The sequence below is a fragment of the Silene latifolia genome, chromosome 10 (genome assembly GCF_048544455.1).
Source record: "Silene latifolia isolate original U9 population chromosome 10, ASM4854445v1, whole genome shotgun sequence".
NCBI classification, from domain to species: domain Eukaryota; kingdom Viridiplantae; phylum Streptophyta; class Magnoliopsida; order Caryophyllales; family Caryophyllaceae; genus Silene; species Silene latifolia.
The window spans coordinates 145,528,341-145,544,418 of record NC_133535.1 but is presented as its reverse complement, the minus strand read 5'-3'; the positions used below and the strand labels follow the sequence as shown (position 1 = coordinate 145,544,418).

The 16,078-nt window shown below is 37.3% G+C and overlaps 2 protein-coding genes across 4 annotated transcripts; both read right to left on the bottom strand.

The window, feature by feature from the left end:
• Positions 1-1,897: 1,897 nt before the first annotated feature.
• On the bottom strand, positions 1,898-12,476 carry LOC141606188 (uncharacterized). 3 transcript variants are annotated; one of them, XM_074425224.1, is made up of 15 exons: positions 12,427-12,476; positions 11,266-11,802; positions 11,126-11,176; positions 10,966-11,026; positions 10,841-10,870; positions 10,279-10,383; positions 9,176-9,310; positions 8,399-8,475; positions 6,882-7,135; positions 5,951-6,007; positions 5,687-5,855; positions 4,452-4,509; positions 4,284-4,369; positions 4,131-4,187; positions 1,898-2,365 (listed from the first exon to the last, which is right to left on the bottom strand). In XM_074425224.1, the coding sequence occupies exons 5-15, from the start codon at positions 10,866-10,868 to the stop codon at positions 2,288-2,290; spliced, it is 1,104 nt and encodes a 367-aa protein (XP_074281325.1). In that variant the 5' UTR covers positions 10,869-10,870; positions 10,966-11,026; positions 11,126-11,176; positions 11,266-11,802; positions 12,427-12,476; the 3' UTR covers positions 1,898-2,287. The 3 variants fall into 3 exon arrangements, with proteins under 3 accessions (XP_074281325.1, XP_074281324.1, XP_074281323.1); XM_074425223.1 differs by having other exon boundaries at positions 10,279-10,403; positions 12,427-12,470; XM_074425222.1 differs by lacking the exon at positions 12,427-12,476 and having other exon boundaries at positions 10,279-10,403; positions 11,266-11,627.
• A 1,427-nt stretch (positions 12,477-13,903) lies between these two features.
• LOC141606187 (uncharacterized) lies at positions 13,904-15,870 on the bottom strand. Its single transcript, XM_074425221.1, has 2 exons — positions 15,768-15,870; positions 13,904-14,357 (listed from the first exon to the last, which is right to left on the bottom strand). The coding sequence occupies exon 2, from the start codon at positions 14,352-14,354 to the stop codon at positions 14,121-14,123; it is 234 nt and encodes a 77-aa protein (XP_074281322.1). The 5' UTR covers positions 14,355-14,357; positions 15,768-15,870; the 3' UTR covers positions 13,904-14,120.
• Between the last annotated feature and the right edge of the window lie 208 nt (positions 15,871-16,078).

The window sequence follows — 16,078 nt, the reverse complement described above, 5'->3', positions numbered from 1 at the left end:
TAGTAAACAAGTCATTCGTGTCGGGTTCGTGTTTAAAGAGGTCAACCCAAACCCAACCCAATTAAATATCGTGTCGTGTTCGTGTCGACCCACTTACGTAAATGGGTCATTAAGTCTCAACCCAAACCCGTTAATTTCGTGTCGGGTTCGTGTCGTGTTTTCGTGCCGTGTCATTGTTTGCCAACTCTATCCTCTATACACCTCAATTATTGGTGTACAGGACCATTATATACAGGATCATTACACGTGTTGATTTTTTTTTTTTTTTTTTTAACTCGTGAGGTGTATTGATAATTAAGATATCATAATTGATAATCTTTCAAAATTTCTCTAGTTTCTATATTATCAATAACAATTGTAATCAAGAAAAAGGATTACGATCCGAGATAAGACTCAGGCCTTGTAGTTTTTTGAAAGATATACACATTTTTTCCGAAAGATATTATCATTTATAAATATAGTTTTTGAGCAATATTATATTTTTTTAGTGTAATGTTTTAGTAAATGTGCTCAAAAACTTTATAATAAAGCAAAATTCAAAAACTTTAAAATAAAACTCAGAAAATAAACAATAAAAGGTATTACCTCAGATGTATAGCCTATAAACTGATTGTAATCTTATTTGTGGTTTATGCTTTGTAAGGTATATATTATATATTATACTCCGTATCATATTAGTTCACTCAGTTAACTCATCAGCAGAAAAACATGGTCCGTCAGGGGTCGAGCTCCGGTCAATGTCCACCAACACTTGTCCGTAAAAAAAGAAAAAAAAAAGGCCAAATTTTGTTTGTGTGAGCCGGGTTCGAGCCAGAGTTAAGGTCCAACCTGAATCCTCGCATGGACCATACTAGACTATTATGACTAGGGGTGTTCATCGTGGCGGGCCAATTCGCCCTAGCCCGGTCACATAGGCCAAGATCCAGTAGCCCGAACGGCCCGGTCATCACCTCGGCCTAGCTAGTGCTCACATTTCATACGCCCGACCCGGTCCAGCATGAAAAAATAGAAAGCAAAGGGGCTCAACCCGTCTCACCCTGGCCCGTTGCTAAGTGGGTTGGGCTCGGGCTGGACAAAACCAGCCTGGTCCCTCACTCATGTCGTGTCCGGGGTGCTGACTCTCAGCCCGGCCTAGCATACACATCCTCTAACTATTTTTTTTTTTTGGTGCTAATGAGGGGATAAACCCCGATAATTAATTGTTTGCTATTACACGGGGAATAGCTACCCCAAATATGTCCTCCCGTAGGATAGGACGAAGCTCAACTAAAGGTACTTCTAAATAGATAGGAATGTTACTAGCATTCACTCCCTTATTTGCTAACCAATCGGCAGCTCTGTTCGCTTCTCGATACGTATGGTCCACTTTCACCAACCATGAGCTATCCCGGATCAATTCCTGGCAATCTTTGACTATGAATTTCAAATTATTGCTAACACATCCTCTAACTATGACTGGCCTGGTCTACACTTGCCCGACACGTTGTCTACCTCTAGTTTATACCGTATATTTTAACTTGTACTCCTTTATAAACATTGTTTGTTAATAATAATATAGTTAAGCTTTCTCTCATCATATTCCTTCTAGTCATTCCTCTTTTAGGCAAATTCTCATTTAAGACGGGTCTTTTCCGTCTCGTTATTATGGGGCTACTATTAAATTGGACTAGAAAAATGACTTCACCAAACCAAGAAATTCTGAAAGATATCAAACTACTCCTTTTCCATTTTATTAGCTTTAGTTTTAATAAAAAGGATTGACGGATTCACTTGACTTTTGAACGTTCAGATCGATGTTTAAGTAAATTTTTTTTGATAAAATAGGCCTACCTGAGCAACATCTTTAGGCGCAGATTATAGTTCATCAATCAAAATATGATGCAGAGAAAATCGAACATGTAGCCAAACACAATAAGCTTATAAATATTTTCGCAATATTACATGGGACACTTCTTGCCAGACTGTTGCACACTCGACTCTTCCAACCTCACTTGATTAAAAACAGAAAATATGTCAGCAGTGAAGCTTGTAGCAACCATTTTCATTTCAAGCCCTAGCACTGGCGGATTAGTAGTGCAGTCACTTGGGAAAAAAAAACAAGTCAAAAAATTACGGAGTAGACTCCTTCAGGAATACCATATTTTTCATTGATTTGGGGGTCAACACTCGGCAGCCCCTACTAGCCTTTCCTCGCTCATCCATTGAACCTGGAAAACGAACCACAATCGCAGTTGAGCTTGATAGATGCACTGAATGATTAGTAGTGTACTTGCTGGATGAACCTTGCTTATGAGGCTGTACACAATTTCTTCAATTTTCTGTCACAGTTGAGCATTGCACTTGTACTGTCAACCACCAGAATGATCTGCCACAAAGAATCAACACGATACCTTACAATCTATAAGCTTCAGAAGTAAGGGTTTGCTTGGGATAAAAGTAATTATTAAAATTGGGTAATAGAGCTCAAAATAAGGGAAAAATGGAGGAGATCGGTGGTAAGTGGCAGTAGTGGATGATGGAAAGAGGTGGGTGACATTCTCTTCATAAAGAGGTAACTATTACCCTCAAATCCTTTCTTCCACCTTCCGCTCCCACTACTACATTTTCTAGTTCATTTGAGCTCTATTACGTTAGTAACTATTCCTCCCATTCCATGCAAGCCTTAGGGGTCGCTTCTCATGGGAGTAAATAAGTAATTATAAAGGGGCAGGTGGGTAACTCCTCCCACATAAAGAGATAATTATTGCCCTATTTTCCTCATGTCCACCTTCCAAGTTCCACCACCACTCACATCCTAAGCGAGCCCTTACAAATGAATAATCCCGTCCCAAAGACAAGCACAGTATGGATAGCCAACAGAGGGAATAGAACAAAATAACACAAAAACCACCCCAAATACCAATTTCCTCCTATGGAGTACTTATCAGGTACAAGTACCCAACTCCACTAGGTACCTAAACATTATTCATGCACACCCCTTATAGTAGAAATTGAAGGCATGACTGGTACACTGCTCAGAGTTCAGACTTTTTTGGACGCTCTATTTTAACGTCATTTGGCTAAGCCATGTGATTGTTACTCCCCATGTCCCATAGGGTTCTTTATGTTTGTTCAAAACTACCCCTCACAAAAAAGCAGTAAACATAAACAACTACGAGACTGGGAGAATAATATTTGTTAATTTCTATTCATTTTGGTATATGCCGGATTGGTTTTAAGGGTCAAGTCCAACTTGGAATTGGGTCATGTAAATCCAGTTTCACTTAGACCTGGCAAAACAGTCATTCGGTACGGTCTCAGATTGAGTTTAAATCGAATCGGTGTCATCAGGCCAGCCTTAGTTACCATTTCATTTCGATTTCAGTTCGGTAGATTACCTCGATTGAATTGTGCTATTACGGCTTGGGTGTGAATCGAGTTGGGTCAGTATCAAAACAGGACCGTTTCAGACATATTATTTTTCAGCTGGGTGCCAATAAATAGACTTAGCATTCTTTATATTTTCATTACTGATATAATAACTCAAAGTATCATTGAAGAAACTCATCAACTAGGAGCATTTTTATTAAAAAATGATTCTTCTTTTTATGCTTCTTAATCGGTTCCATGAGAATCTGTTCAAATATTCAAGATGGGATATCTTTCGGGTATGTCAATGTCAGGTTCAATATCGATTCGATTTGGGTTGAATCGGCCCAATCGGGTATTGGTACACTCTAGGTTACTCATATCGGGTTTTCCATAAAATATCAATTCAATAGGATATCAATTCAGGTATTGACATTTTGGATTCAGGTTTACTTTGCAGGGTCTAGTTTCACTAGGTCTAAGCACAAGTAGCTAAGTGTCTATTCTACATTTATTCATGAACAGCGCCAATAATTCAGTGAACAGGCAGCTCAAAACCCAACTTTGAACAAAAACATACAAAATGGGCCAATGAACACTTATTCATGAACAGCGCCTATTATTCATGAACAGCGCCAATAATTTACTGAAAACCGTCATGCGGACGGCACAAGCAGTGAAACAAAATGGGCCAATGGACTATTCAAAACCTAACCTTAAAAACAGTTCTATGATGAAAAAAAAAAAAACAAATCCCACTCAATATCACAGGTAGAACAAACCTGGAGCGCGGCATAAGCTATGGCAGTTGCAAAGTAAAAGTTTGCATTTCCAGTACCCTGTCAAAGCAGGGAATAAAAAGCGATCGTACAAAATTAGTATATTATTACTCTCATTGAAGTGGCCGCAAACAAATGTGACAAGCATATACATACCCTCCATATCCAGAGATTGTGCATAACGGGACTGAGGAGATTCACGCCAACAAATCCGCAGAAGAGAACAAAAGAGAAATGCATTTCTGCAAGACAAGTAAAAAGTTACAACTAAACAGAAGTGCATTTAATACGTAAGAATACATATTTTTATTACCACCGACTTGCCTGCCAATTGATTAATGAACAAACCCAGCAAACCTAGACACAGAGCAGAATCTGCAACCTAAACGAAGAAGAAAAAAGGTACTTTAGAGGACATAAAGGGTACACGGCAAACGCTCCCTGCTCGCTAAATCAAGTTATGTTTAAATAAAGGGTGTGATATTTATACCATATTGAGGGTATTACCCACGGTGGTCTACTGCTGGCAGCTCAAGCATAACCCATAAGCTTAGATAAGACGCTGACGCTCTTATATAAAGACCAACCAATTAAACCTAATATGAGGAATACATAAGGATTTAGGTTGGTCTCATATGCGTGACTGTCTCATCCAAGCATAATACCATACTCCATGCACTGATAAAGAACATGAAGTCACGAAGACACAGAATATGATTGCATAGAGATGAGGAATTTGAGATATAAAAATCACATCTCATAGACACAGGGTGAAGTTTTTTTCAACAATGAATTTTTTTCTGAGGACTTGGTTCTCTACTATAACATTTGAACAGCCTACCCATAAGTCCATAACTACAATATGAATCATCTATCTAGTAGTCACTTTATCGAAACAATTTAATAAAAAGGCAGTAAAAATCTTGTCACTCAACGATCTTCCCTGCTCTATAAGGGACACAGTGACAAGTACCAACATAAAATCCAGAAGATATGAGAACAGCTCCACAGTAACAAGTAACACCCGTAATTAGATCCCATTGAGCGGATGAGCTGATCTCTATTTTGATGGAGTGATGGAGAACTATAGTTTTTAATGTGTGAACAGAAAACCACGAGCTGCCAATGCCGTCTAATGCAACCATACTCAAAAACAGGTGCATGTATTCCTTATATGAGAACCCTTTCACTGCTAATAGTCGATCCAGTCTACTTAATATCCATATTGTGTATCCGTGGTACAAAAAGTTACAAATCTGGACCTTCAAGTTGAATGGAGCATTCAAGCCTAAGCTATTGATATGGCCAAAGAGTGTCATAACTTCAAATCAACATCGAGATATAACAAAATTTAATGAATTGTTAAAGGCACACTGACTGCATTAACAAAGAAAAGTAAATTTGCATACATCCAACCCCCCCTTACTCTACCCTTAACATGAGGGCACTGCGGTTAGTTGTTGTGGGAGACAGACTGACATAATGTCACACCAATATGGGAACCTGTCTATATACCTAAGACTGAAAAAAAATACAAGCTTCAAAAATAGAACACTCACTGAAGGATAAGTCTTGAGCATTGAACATATTGCAACATAAACAAAAGCGAGGAAACATGGCCGATGTTTCAGCCGTATAGCCAATGGCAATATCATGAAGATAATGTTTATATGGATGACCAGCAGGAAAAAGTTTCTGAAAAATTCAAAAACTTCTGCAAAGAAGTACCTAAAATTTGAACATTGAACAGACATATAATCAGGCTAGTGATCATTCATGAGCTGGACTAATAAATTGCGTAACTTTTCAAATATTTCACTCACCAAAATACACCTATATTAGGAGACAAATCCTCCACAGTCAAAATAAATCCATAGGTCCTGCGAAAAGAGAGATCATCAGATATGAAAGACTATCAGATAGACACGCTAAGTCAAGGACACTTGTCAAATACTCACATGGTAAACTTGAGAATGTTAATTCACATTAAAGTGAAATGTTGCTCGGGTCTACCATATCATTCTTAATACACTGATAAATACGTCTATTTTCGTAGAAATTTGATGTTAACATTGAAGTGATTGAACAAAAGATGGTAACATTCATATGCCCATTTGCAGATATCATCACTATTAACCCATCAGCGACAAACATTCCGAAAGTTTATTTTACAATGATGTAAGATATCCTGCCAACTCATGTCTGATCAGGCAGTGTCTGAAACCAGAACTTGTCCCAATTAGCTTCAACCACCGCATTAGGCTAATTTCGTAACACTACTGATTTTTTACTATGTATGAAGATTGTATATGTTATCTGAAGTCTGAACTAAAGTACTTGGAAATGGAGACAACGGTACACGACAAAAACAACAATACCACAGTGCTTCAAGGGCTCGTAGAGGCTGGTGAGGAAAGGGACGGGTGTACCCAACATTATCCCTATCCCTATGTCAATAAAGAGGCTGCCTCCTGATGACCAATAATAAGAAGTGCTCTAAGAATTGCATTGTTGTTGATTCGCAGTTCAAAGAAGCACAACCAATTTAGTGAGCTAACCTTTATTCCACCATAATCCATAACAAACAATTGTAATTCTTTAACTCCATTTGAAATGGAAAAGACGCAATGCTATGTCATATTATACAGCTAAACAACCAGAATAATGTACATACTGATGCAAACAAAGAACCATGGGAGTAGATCAAAATGAAGAAATAATGGAAGCATTTAACAACCTGGGAAAGCAACATACCTTTTAAACATCTCTTTTATGCCACCATCCTGTCTAACAGAGATTACACAAAGAACCAGAACATAGAATGACCAGGCTGATGTCCACAACAAGAACATTAGCACAGGTCTCCATGAAAAATGTGACGCTGTAACATCAGGATTACTATGCTTGGAGCCAGTACCGACAGAAGACTCTGCTGCCTTACTTGACCTCTTGAGCAAAAATAATTTCTTGGATGGTGCATCTGGACCATAGCCAATCAGAAGAGACAGCTGCAACAGAAGTACCCGTTTGCTTACAGAAATTACTTCATATGCTTCACCATTTTCTTTTCCATTTGACAATAGACAGTTCAACCATATTCTTCTACCTTTACACACCCTCCCAGTCACTATATTGTTCCCATTTGATATGGGCACAATACTTAAGGAAAAGTATTAAAATAGGAGTAAAAGAGTTGTGTGGGGTTGGTGATAGGAGAGAGGGATGAATTATTAGTAGTTAAATAAAGAATTGTGGGGCCAAAATATAAAGGAAAGTAATAAAATAGAAGTAAAAGAGTTGTGAGGGTTTGGTGATAGGAGAGAGGAATGAATAAAATAAGAGTAAAAGTTACCAAAAAAAAGGAAATGGGAACATAAGTTGAATAATCCGTTTCGGGAAAGTGGGAACATTACAGTGACTGGGAGGGAGTATTATTGTTTTTGCTGAACACATAATTTTATTTTATTAATGATGAAGGTTTATCGATTACAAATGTAAATATTTTAGTATCATTATACATTTATACTCCCTCCTAAAGTCTGAAATTGCAACATTTGCTTTTGACACAAATATTAAGGTTGTGGGAGGGAGGTGGGTCTAACCTAAAAAGTAATTTCATACGAGTATTACACCCAACAACCTGACTAAAATACAATTGTACCAATTTTCACTGAATATGCCAAATAAGGAAAATGTTGCAATTCCACATAATAGGAGGAAGTAAGGGTAAGATTATTGGTAGTCTTGAGATAAGACTTTCGTAAATCTTGAGATAAGACTTTGGTAAGTCTTGAGACAAGACTCACTCAAAACTACCAATAATCTACCCTAGTCTTAACAAAGTCTTAAGTTGAGTCTTGGAAATCCAAGACTCAACTTAAGACTTTGGGTGAGTCTTGACCCCACCTTGAAGGGAAATTATCCAATGAATGGATCTCATGTGTTATTTCTTTTTGTACAAAAAAGAAGTGAAGTGGAAAAGTATAGTCTGAGGTCAGTATGACGGATAATGTATAAAGTCTCAGGTGAGTCTGAATAATAAAGAAATAATAAAAGTTAGTGGAAAGATGATGTGGTAGAGTCTTAAGATTTGGAAGAGTCTTACTGATAATCTTACCCTAATTTTTAATGTTCTTTATGGGTAAAAGATGAAAATGACTTGTCAACAAGAAGAACACTGTGAAGCAGAAGTAAACACAAAAGAGGAAGATGGGACATTTAAGCGATTGACTAAAAAAGAGATGCGGAGGGCTATGTTAAAGAGAGAGTACCGGTATGATAAGAACTGCAGGGTAAAGTGAGATATGAGTAGCAAGAACCCATCCAATCGCTGCCAGGGGTATTAATCCTGCATTAGTTTGAACCAAGATATTCAATAGTACATCAAACTCCTAGAAAAGTATCGTGCATCATCATATTGAATGTAATATACATATACAGTGCTGATAACAGCCTCGAAGAATGTAAAAAAAAAAACAAAGTTTAGCAGATTTCCTACAATTCCAGATTGCCAGGAAGATGATGACATGAGAAGAAGGAAAAATAGACCTAACCCATTAGGACAACTAAAACAGACTAGAAAATATCCACAAAACAGATAGTCAATGTTATTTTGGAACTCCACTCCCATTGACTTTCATGTTTGACAAGTCTAACCCACCACTCCGACACAAAATGACTCTTCTACACTACATTCTAGGCCGCGAAAGACAGACTTTTTCTCACAAAATAGCTGTTTCTAACACTCTATCACCATATCGTGACCGACACATGCAAATGTGGCAACCGAGTCCAGGTAACATAGCAGATAGCAATACAACCGGACAAACAATAGAGTAGTACGAGACAATGACCATCAGAAATTCAGAATAGTATATTAGTGTAGTAACTGTTATATACATAGGCCTGACTTGGCGACTATTTCTTCAATCAAGAAGACATTGTGATCCCTGAATAACTCTAGCAAATTATGACAGGAGAAGATTATACTAGGCCAAATACGGCAAGTCTAACAGAACTTATAATAGCAGTGCTGCCTCGTGTCTTACGTTTGCATGCTCCATAAATTGACAAAATCACAAGAAAGTTTTCGACAGGAGATGTAGATGATCCCAGGCATGTAATTATTGTCAAAGGGTTCCAAAGGAAAACCAGAGCAGCAATATCCCCAGATGAGTAAACTCCTGAAATAAAACAAAAACTGGTAGTTTAGCTCAGTGAGAACAACAATCAGTGCGCAAAACAAAGAGAGTAAACATGTTTGCTTGCAGTTATATATGGGACCATTAACTTTAACATAAGCACAGATACATACATTTTATATCGCCAGACACAGTACAACAAGAACAACAACAACAACATCAGAGCCTTAATCCCAAAATGATTTGGGGTCGGCTGACATGAATCATCCTTTAGAACCGTCCATGGGTGAACGCACACCTCAAAATGCAAATAGATAAGGGAAAATGAAAAACAAAAGGGAGAGCGAAAATGTAATGGAAAGTCAAGGTAAACTTACAGGTTTTAGAATCGAATTCCGGATTTCTTTTATAAAATCTTAAAATTTAAATCGAGAGAAAAGATTAAAACGATTTTGAAAACTGAAATAGAATTAAGGATCCGAAATGCCTTAAAAGTAAACCAAGTAAAATATAGTATAAGAAAGTGGTTGGTAAAAAAGTGTAATAAAGGACAGAAGAACAAATAATTTCATTTTTTTAAATTAAATAAAAACACTAAATATGTCAAAAAACATCAAATTCTAAAAATCCACAAGAATAGAAGAGAAAAGAAACGGAGCTCATATGATGTTTCGGCATATACACAATCGATGATTACGGTAACTCATGGAACAAGCTTCTGTTAAAAAGGGTAAAGAAAACACCGTACAAGGAAAATCTACAACTCAGTTCCATTCATTAGTTTCCTCAACTCAGGGATTGCAGGAGATGGGAACTTACTCACTACCCTACACAAGAAGCTTATAAAGCATCTCACAGCAAAGAAATCACTCTTAACCAGCAGGTCTCCAAGTTAAAACTTAAAAAGGACAGTGACCTGTTTTTTGTATTTTAAGTTAGACGATATACAATTTTCAAGAGGGCGATGGATATGTCACAGGAGACTTATCTTTATAGGATATTAAGCTTACCCAAGGTTTTCACATCTTCATCAAACCCTAGTGATTTTAAACTCCGACCATATGCTGATTGAAGCGTCTGACCAGTTGCTTTAAGAAGCAATGCAGCAGCAAAATCTGCAACCACAAATAGCAAACTATATCCAAGTGTTGATATCGAGTTTGACAAGTCCCTTTTTCTTATAGGAAATTTACTTTATTCAGTTCAGTTAAGCTAATTTCATTACAATTCAATTCAACACACAATTCGCTACTCCAAGATCTTTTACCTATAATGTCAATTCCTACCAATTTACTTATGATTTAGATACCGGATGCATTATAGATTGCAAAAGGTATTCAGTCTGTTCGTCAAAATTAAGTTCAGTTCAGGTAAGCTAAATTCAGCTGAAAAACAGATCCTGTTGTCTCCTTAAGAAACCAAGACGCTAGCAAAATTAAGTTCAGTTCAGGTAAGCAAAATTCAGCTGAAAAACAGATCATGCTATCTCCTTAAGGTATTCAGTTTGTTCGTCAAAGACGGCACACACAAATAGGAAAACCTAGAAATGAAGATCCAGTATATTGAGTATACCTGCACAAAATGTGGCCAGGGATCCCATTTCTTCGCGATTGCACCAAATAATGAACAAATTAGCAAATTATCACAAATCTGAGAACAAAAAAGGCAAATGAATCAATCAAGATATGTAATGGTACCTCGGAAGAGTCAAAGGACCGAGCAGCGATAGTAGCAGCGGAGAGCCGTGATACATAGACCCTATAAAACACGAATTCAAATTCTTTAATTAATTCCGTCTCGATCATTTGTTTACCTTTTATATTCATTTCAATTGAAAGTAAAGAAAGGAGTGGTGACCTGCGTAAGGCGAGATAGATGCATTGTTCTTCAACCAGTAACCTTCCGACACTGAGTTAAAAATACAAAAAACAGTCGCAATTAAACAAACTAGTTTTAAACCCGTGCAAATTATTTGAAAAGAGAGAAACGGAGATTACAGCGGCGGAGCGAGGTGAGTGGAGTGGAGAGTTCGGGACGAGAAGCCAATTGAGTAAGATTATTTGGGAAGAAATAAATAAGAGTGAGTCTGAATATTATTGATGCAATTCCCCATTTCCAGAATGATATCTTGTTTATTGATACTGCCATTGATGACTTCATTTCTTCTCCTTCTTCTTTCATAAACTCGGAAGCTTTACTCATTCTCTCTCTCTCTCGAGCATCAAAATTGAGGGGATATAGTTGTCGAGGATCAATCAACAATGGCTTGTATCGCTTTACGGGCTGACGATTGTCGGGGATCGTTGTTGTTGCTGAACACGGGGAGGATGGAGGATGAGGATGAAGTTCAGAAAATTTAAAAATTGATTTGATGATGGGAAAATGGGTTAGTTGAATGGGAGTTGAAAGTAGAGCTAGCAAGAGCTGACCCGATCCGAGGAATCCGACCCGACCCGATCGAAACCGACCCGATACGACCCGGAAATTGGGTGAACCGAAACTGAACCACCTGAATCGAACCGACCCGATAACTGCTAGTTGCCTTATTTTTTCCAACCTGAATTCGACCCGACCCGTGACCCGATATTTTCTCAACCAATAGATGACCCGATAATGAACTAGCTTAATAATGGTTTAAATAAACATCAAATTGACAATCATCTTAATTATTTTCACTTAAAATTAAGTACAATTTAAACATCTACTCATTGTTTAAACATAAAATTACCATCTAAAACTAAATATATACACAAATTATTATTTTAGACGGGTTTAGGGTAAAAAGTGACACCTCTAGTGATAACAATCTGTGGATTAAATGGTTATATTCTCTTAAAAAATGACAATATTTTGCCGGTCTTATTTCAGACGAGAAACAGCTATCTGAAGCAAGACGCGCGAAAATATATAAGATAGAATATATGTTGATAATCTGACCGGACATTGACCCGCTAATGGCCCGGCCCGTCTTGCATCACGTTGATGACCCGGCCCGAGCACGGCCCGATATGAACCGACACGACGCGTCCCGAACCCGTCACTGACCTGAACCCGATATAATCGACCCATTTTAACCCAACCCGTAACCAACCCGAGTGACCCAATTACCACCTCTAGTTGAAAATTGCAATCCGGTTCTTAATTTGGAGGTTCCCAACAACTTTTTAGGGAGGTTTGGTAAGGAGTCTTCCTAAAGAAAAAGGGAATCAAACGGTAGAGTTGAGAGTAGGGATGGCAACAGAATCCAGATCCTGTCCAGATCCTGAGATCCAGATTCTACGGAGCGGATATGGATCGCAATATTTAAGATTCAGTGGATAAGGATATGGATATGGATCGTATGGTCGAGATCCAGATCCTACCCTTAGATCCATTTTTATTTCATTTTCTTAAAAAATAAGTTCAGCTAAACAAATAGTAAAATTATATGCTTTGTTCTTTTAATTTTTTTCATAAATCAAATGATGATTTTTTCTGATTAACATTTTTTGGTTAAAAAAAGATACTTTTTTAGTGTTATTGTAATTTCATAAGACTTTATTTTTATGTTACGTCGTAGTAAAATACAAAAAATAATATTTTCATATTTTAAGAGGGACTTTTCTTTTATTATCAAAAGGATATGGATATATCATGATCCAATCCAGATCCTGCGGATCCGGATATGGATATGGGAATTTCAGATCCTGTAAATATGGATCGGATCTGGATCTTATAGGATCCTATCCAGATCCTACCCATTGCCATCCCTAGTTGAGAGGGGAGCCATGAATATTGATGAGGGGTTAATAATTCATTCAATTACTACCTCAATTATCGCTTAATTATTTTTTTTCAATATGATTGATTAATTATCGGTTAGGGTTAATTGATTAGTGTAGCAAATTAGGATTATTGTCAACTGAATGAAGACTAAGAAATGCTTATAATAGTTGGTAGAACGAACTATCATAGCGACTGCATGTTATATTGCTGATCTAAAAATGCTTTAATTCGACCGAACTTGTAGCCTTAGATAGTTCGTTTATGTTTATTGATAACATCACAGTGATGCACTCCACAATGGTATCAATAAGGGCATTAGCAATAGACAAACCCCAAATGAGGTTTGTCTAATGCCACATCACTCAACACACAAACCTCTCTAACAACAAACCTCAATACAACAATAGACAAATCTCTTAAATATAGACAAACCTCATCAAAGTATCTACATGGGGCCACTATCACTCGCTACCAAAAACACAAACCTATATACAAAATTGTAACCCTTATCATCCATAAACCTATAAACTTTTGTTCAACAATAGGAGGTTTGTCAAAGAGGTTTGTCCACTATTTGAGAAGAATAAGGAAACTAATATCAGATAAGGTGTCTCGTATAAAACCCCATTTGAGACGATCCGATGCCTTTTTCTAAATCTATTTGAAAGCCATATAACCGGTTCTACCTTTCTGCTAATAGTATGAATCAATTCTTGAAATATAACAATGTTATAAGTGATTCATCTACTCGGCACAAAATCGCTTTGCGTTTTAGAAATAAGATGTGGTAAAACCAATCTGACTCGATTCATTATTTGTTATGTGTACGGAAATTCTATCTCAACTCCTCGTCTGGTCAAAGTTATAGAAGAATTAAAGGGATGAACCTGTGTTAGAAATCAGTGTCCCTGCCATTTCTCAATAAACTTATACTCTTTGCTGAATTGAGATAGTTGTTTACATTCTTTTTTTTTTCAAATAAGATCAGATCCATTTATCAGCAAAAAACAAATTCAGCTACAAACATGGCCAATAGGGCAATAGGCATAAAAAACCCGTTCGAACAATATGAATGGCTCCATAGGTATCATCCAGAGACGAGCTTAACAACAATGGTGATGATGTTCAACATAATCAAAGGTATCCTCATATATTGTGCCGCATAAATAAGGCCTACAAGCTGCTGCTTAAGTGACTGTCGTCTGCCGGCAGAGGCCTCGGTAAAACTTAATCCCTTGGGAGCAAGAAACCGGTCCTCGTTCAGTATCGCCAATGCATTAGCCAACAGCAGGAACCCTTCTAGAAGCGTCCACAAACCCATTCACTGCAAAACCAGACCACCTCAATTTCATCATTCTCAACGCTTTATTTCACTATCGATACTGCTAGAAGTACAAAGTAACCCAAATCCTTATATGTTTCTACTTTCTTGTATAATTACAAGACTAATGTGCTAGGCTCACTTGTAAACTCTCAAATACAAGGTTTGTGTGAGTGAGATATATTCGACTCGCTACTGGTTCATCTGACATACGAATGTCCTCTGCTCACTCCAACCACCTCAGTTTGATAAGGTGAACTTCCTACTTTCCTAGACTACTTAAGTGATGAGTGATGACTGATGAGGGCATAATTGGTTCCCAAGTTATGAAACTGGTTTCTTCCACCTTTTGAGCTGTGCGCCTGCCATGGCTGCAGCATGATTAGAGTACAATCTTCTATCCGATCTCTCTATACAATCTTATAACTACAACTTTCTATTTGAGCTCTATACTACTCCGTATCTCTTACTATCCTTACCCTATAGTTCTCACTCACTACTCGCCAAAGCAAAGCAGGAAATCTCTAGTCTAGAGGTCCACAACCCCATTCACAACAAAAATCAAAGCATATTAATTCAGTCATTACAACGGATTAATTTCAGAGGGTGAGTGAAGATACCACAAGACCAAGCAGCACGAGCATATAAAATGATATCCAACACTAGACCAGCGGATGCTAATGGATCCAAGAAACACGAGACTCCCCCAAAATCTAGGAGGGGAATGCGCTATTTGGTTAACCCTAACCGATGAACACAAATGTCTTTTGTTCGTTCTAACCACCATAGTAAGGCGATCTTCCTAAATTAATACACTGACGACTGATGACTGAATAGTCCACAGACCCGATAGATTGGGTGCTCAGTTATGGGACCAGAATCGGTTCCTGAATCTCTGTATCGTAAGCCAAAAATGACAGGAAGTGAATTCCATCAGCTCAAAGCGGTAAAAAATCACAATATTATTGTCAAATGCAACAATGCTCAAACTGAAAAACTATCAATTATACAAAATTTCTTCACCGTCACAAGCAAGACAATCTGTTTAAACACAAATTCTCATTTGTGACGGCACTATTCCGTCACATGAGAATTTGTGTTAAACAAAAGCTTAAAAACCCATTGAAATTAGAGCTTTAACAACTTAACTTCATAGGAGAACAACCATCAACTGCTAATTCTTGTAAAAAAATCGACCACTAATTAATTAACAGGCTACCATTGAAAATAACACAAATTCTAATTTAAGAAGGGGAATATCCGTCTTAAACTTAAAGACGGGTCAAATCCATATCACTCCAACTTTGATTCGAACATTGAAATAAATATTTACAATTATAGAAAGCAAGATCAACTTTAATTGAAAATTAAGCAACGAAAATAAAAAAGAAAAGGACCAATACGAAATATTACCTTGATAGAAAGACGATTAGTGCGGTGGAACTGAGAAAATTAGAAGGGGATGCTCAATTGTTCATGTACTCGGTTTTTTTGGAGGAATTGAGGGGATTCGGTCTGTTTGTTGTACAAGAATTGGAGGGACACACGGTTTTGATTTTGTCTGACCCGGATCCGAACCAGGATCTGGTATAATTTTTCTAAAATTACATCGTAAAATGTTTCTAAATTTTTTCTAAAATTACATCGTATATACGAGATATTACTTGGCCATTTAAGCATTTGAAGTCCAAAAAACAAGCACAAATCCAATAAACATGCAAACT

Bases quoted from the DNA above. Each gene is read 5' to 3' on its own strand.
- LOC141606188 (XM_074425223.1), bottom strand. From the start codon at position 11,470: ATGAGTAAAGCTTCCGAGTTTATGAAAGAAGAAGGAGAAGAAATGAAG. The intron at 8,476-9,175 runs GTAAGACACGAG...AAACTAATGCAG, and splicing joins AATTTATGGAGCATGCAAAC to GATTAATACCCCTGGCAGCG. The intron at 4,188-4,283 runs GTATGTATATGC...CTGCTTTGACAG, and splicing joins ACAATCTCTGGATATGGAGG to GGTACTGGAAATGCAAACTT.
- LOC141606187 (XM_074425221.1), bottom strand. From the start codon at position 14,354: ATGGGTTTGTGGACGCTTCTAGAAGGGTTCCTGCTGTTGGCTAATGCA.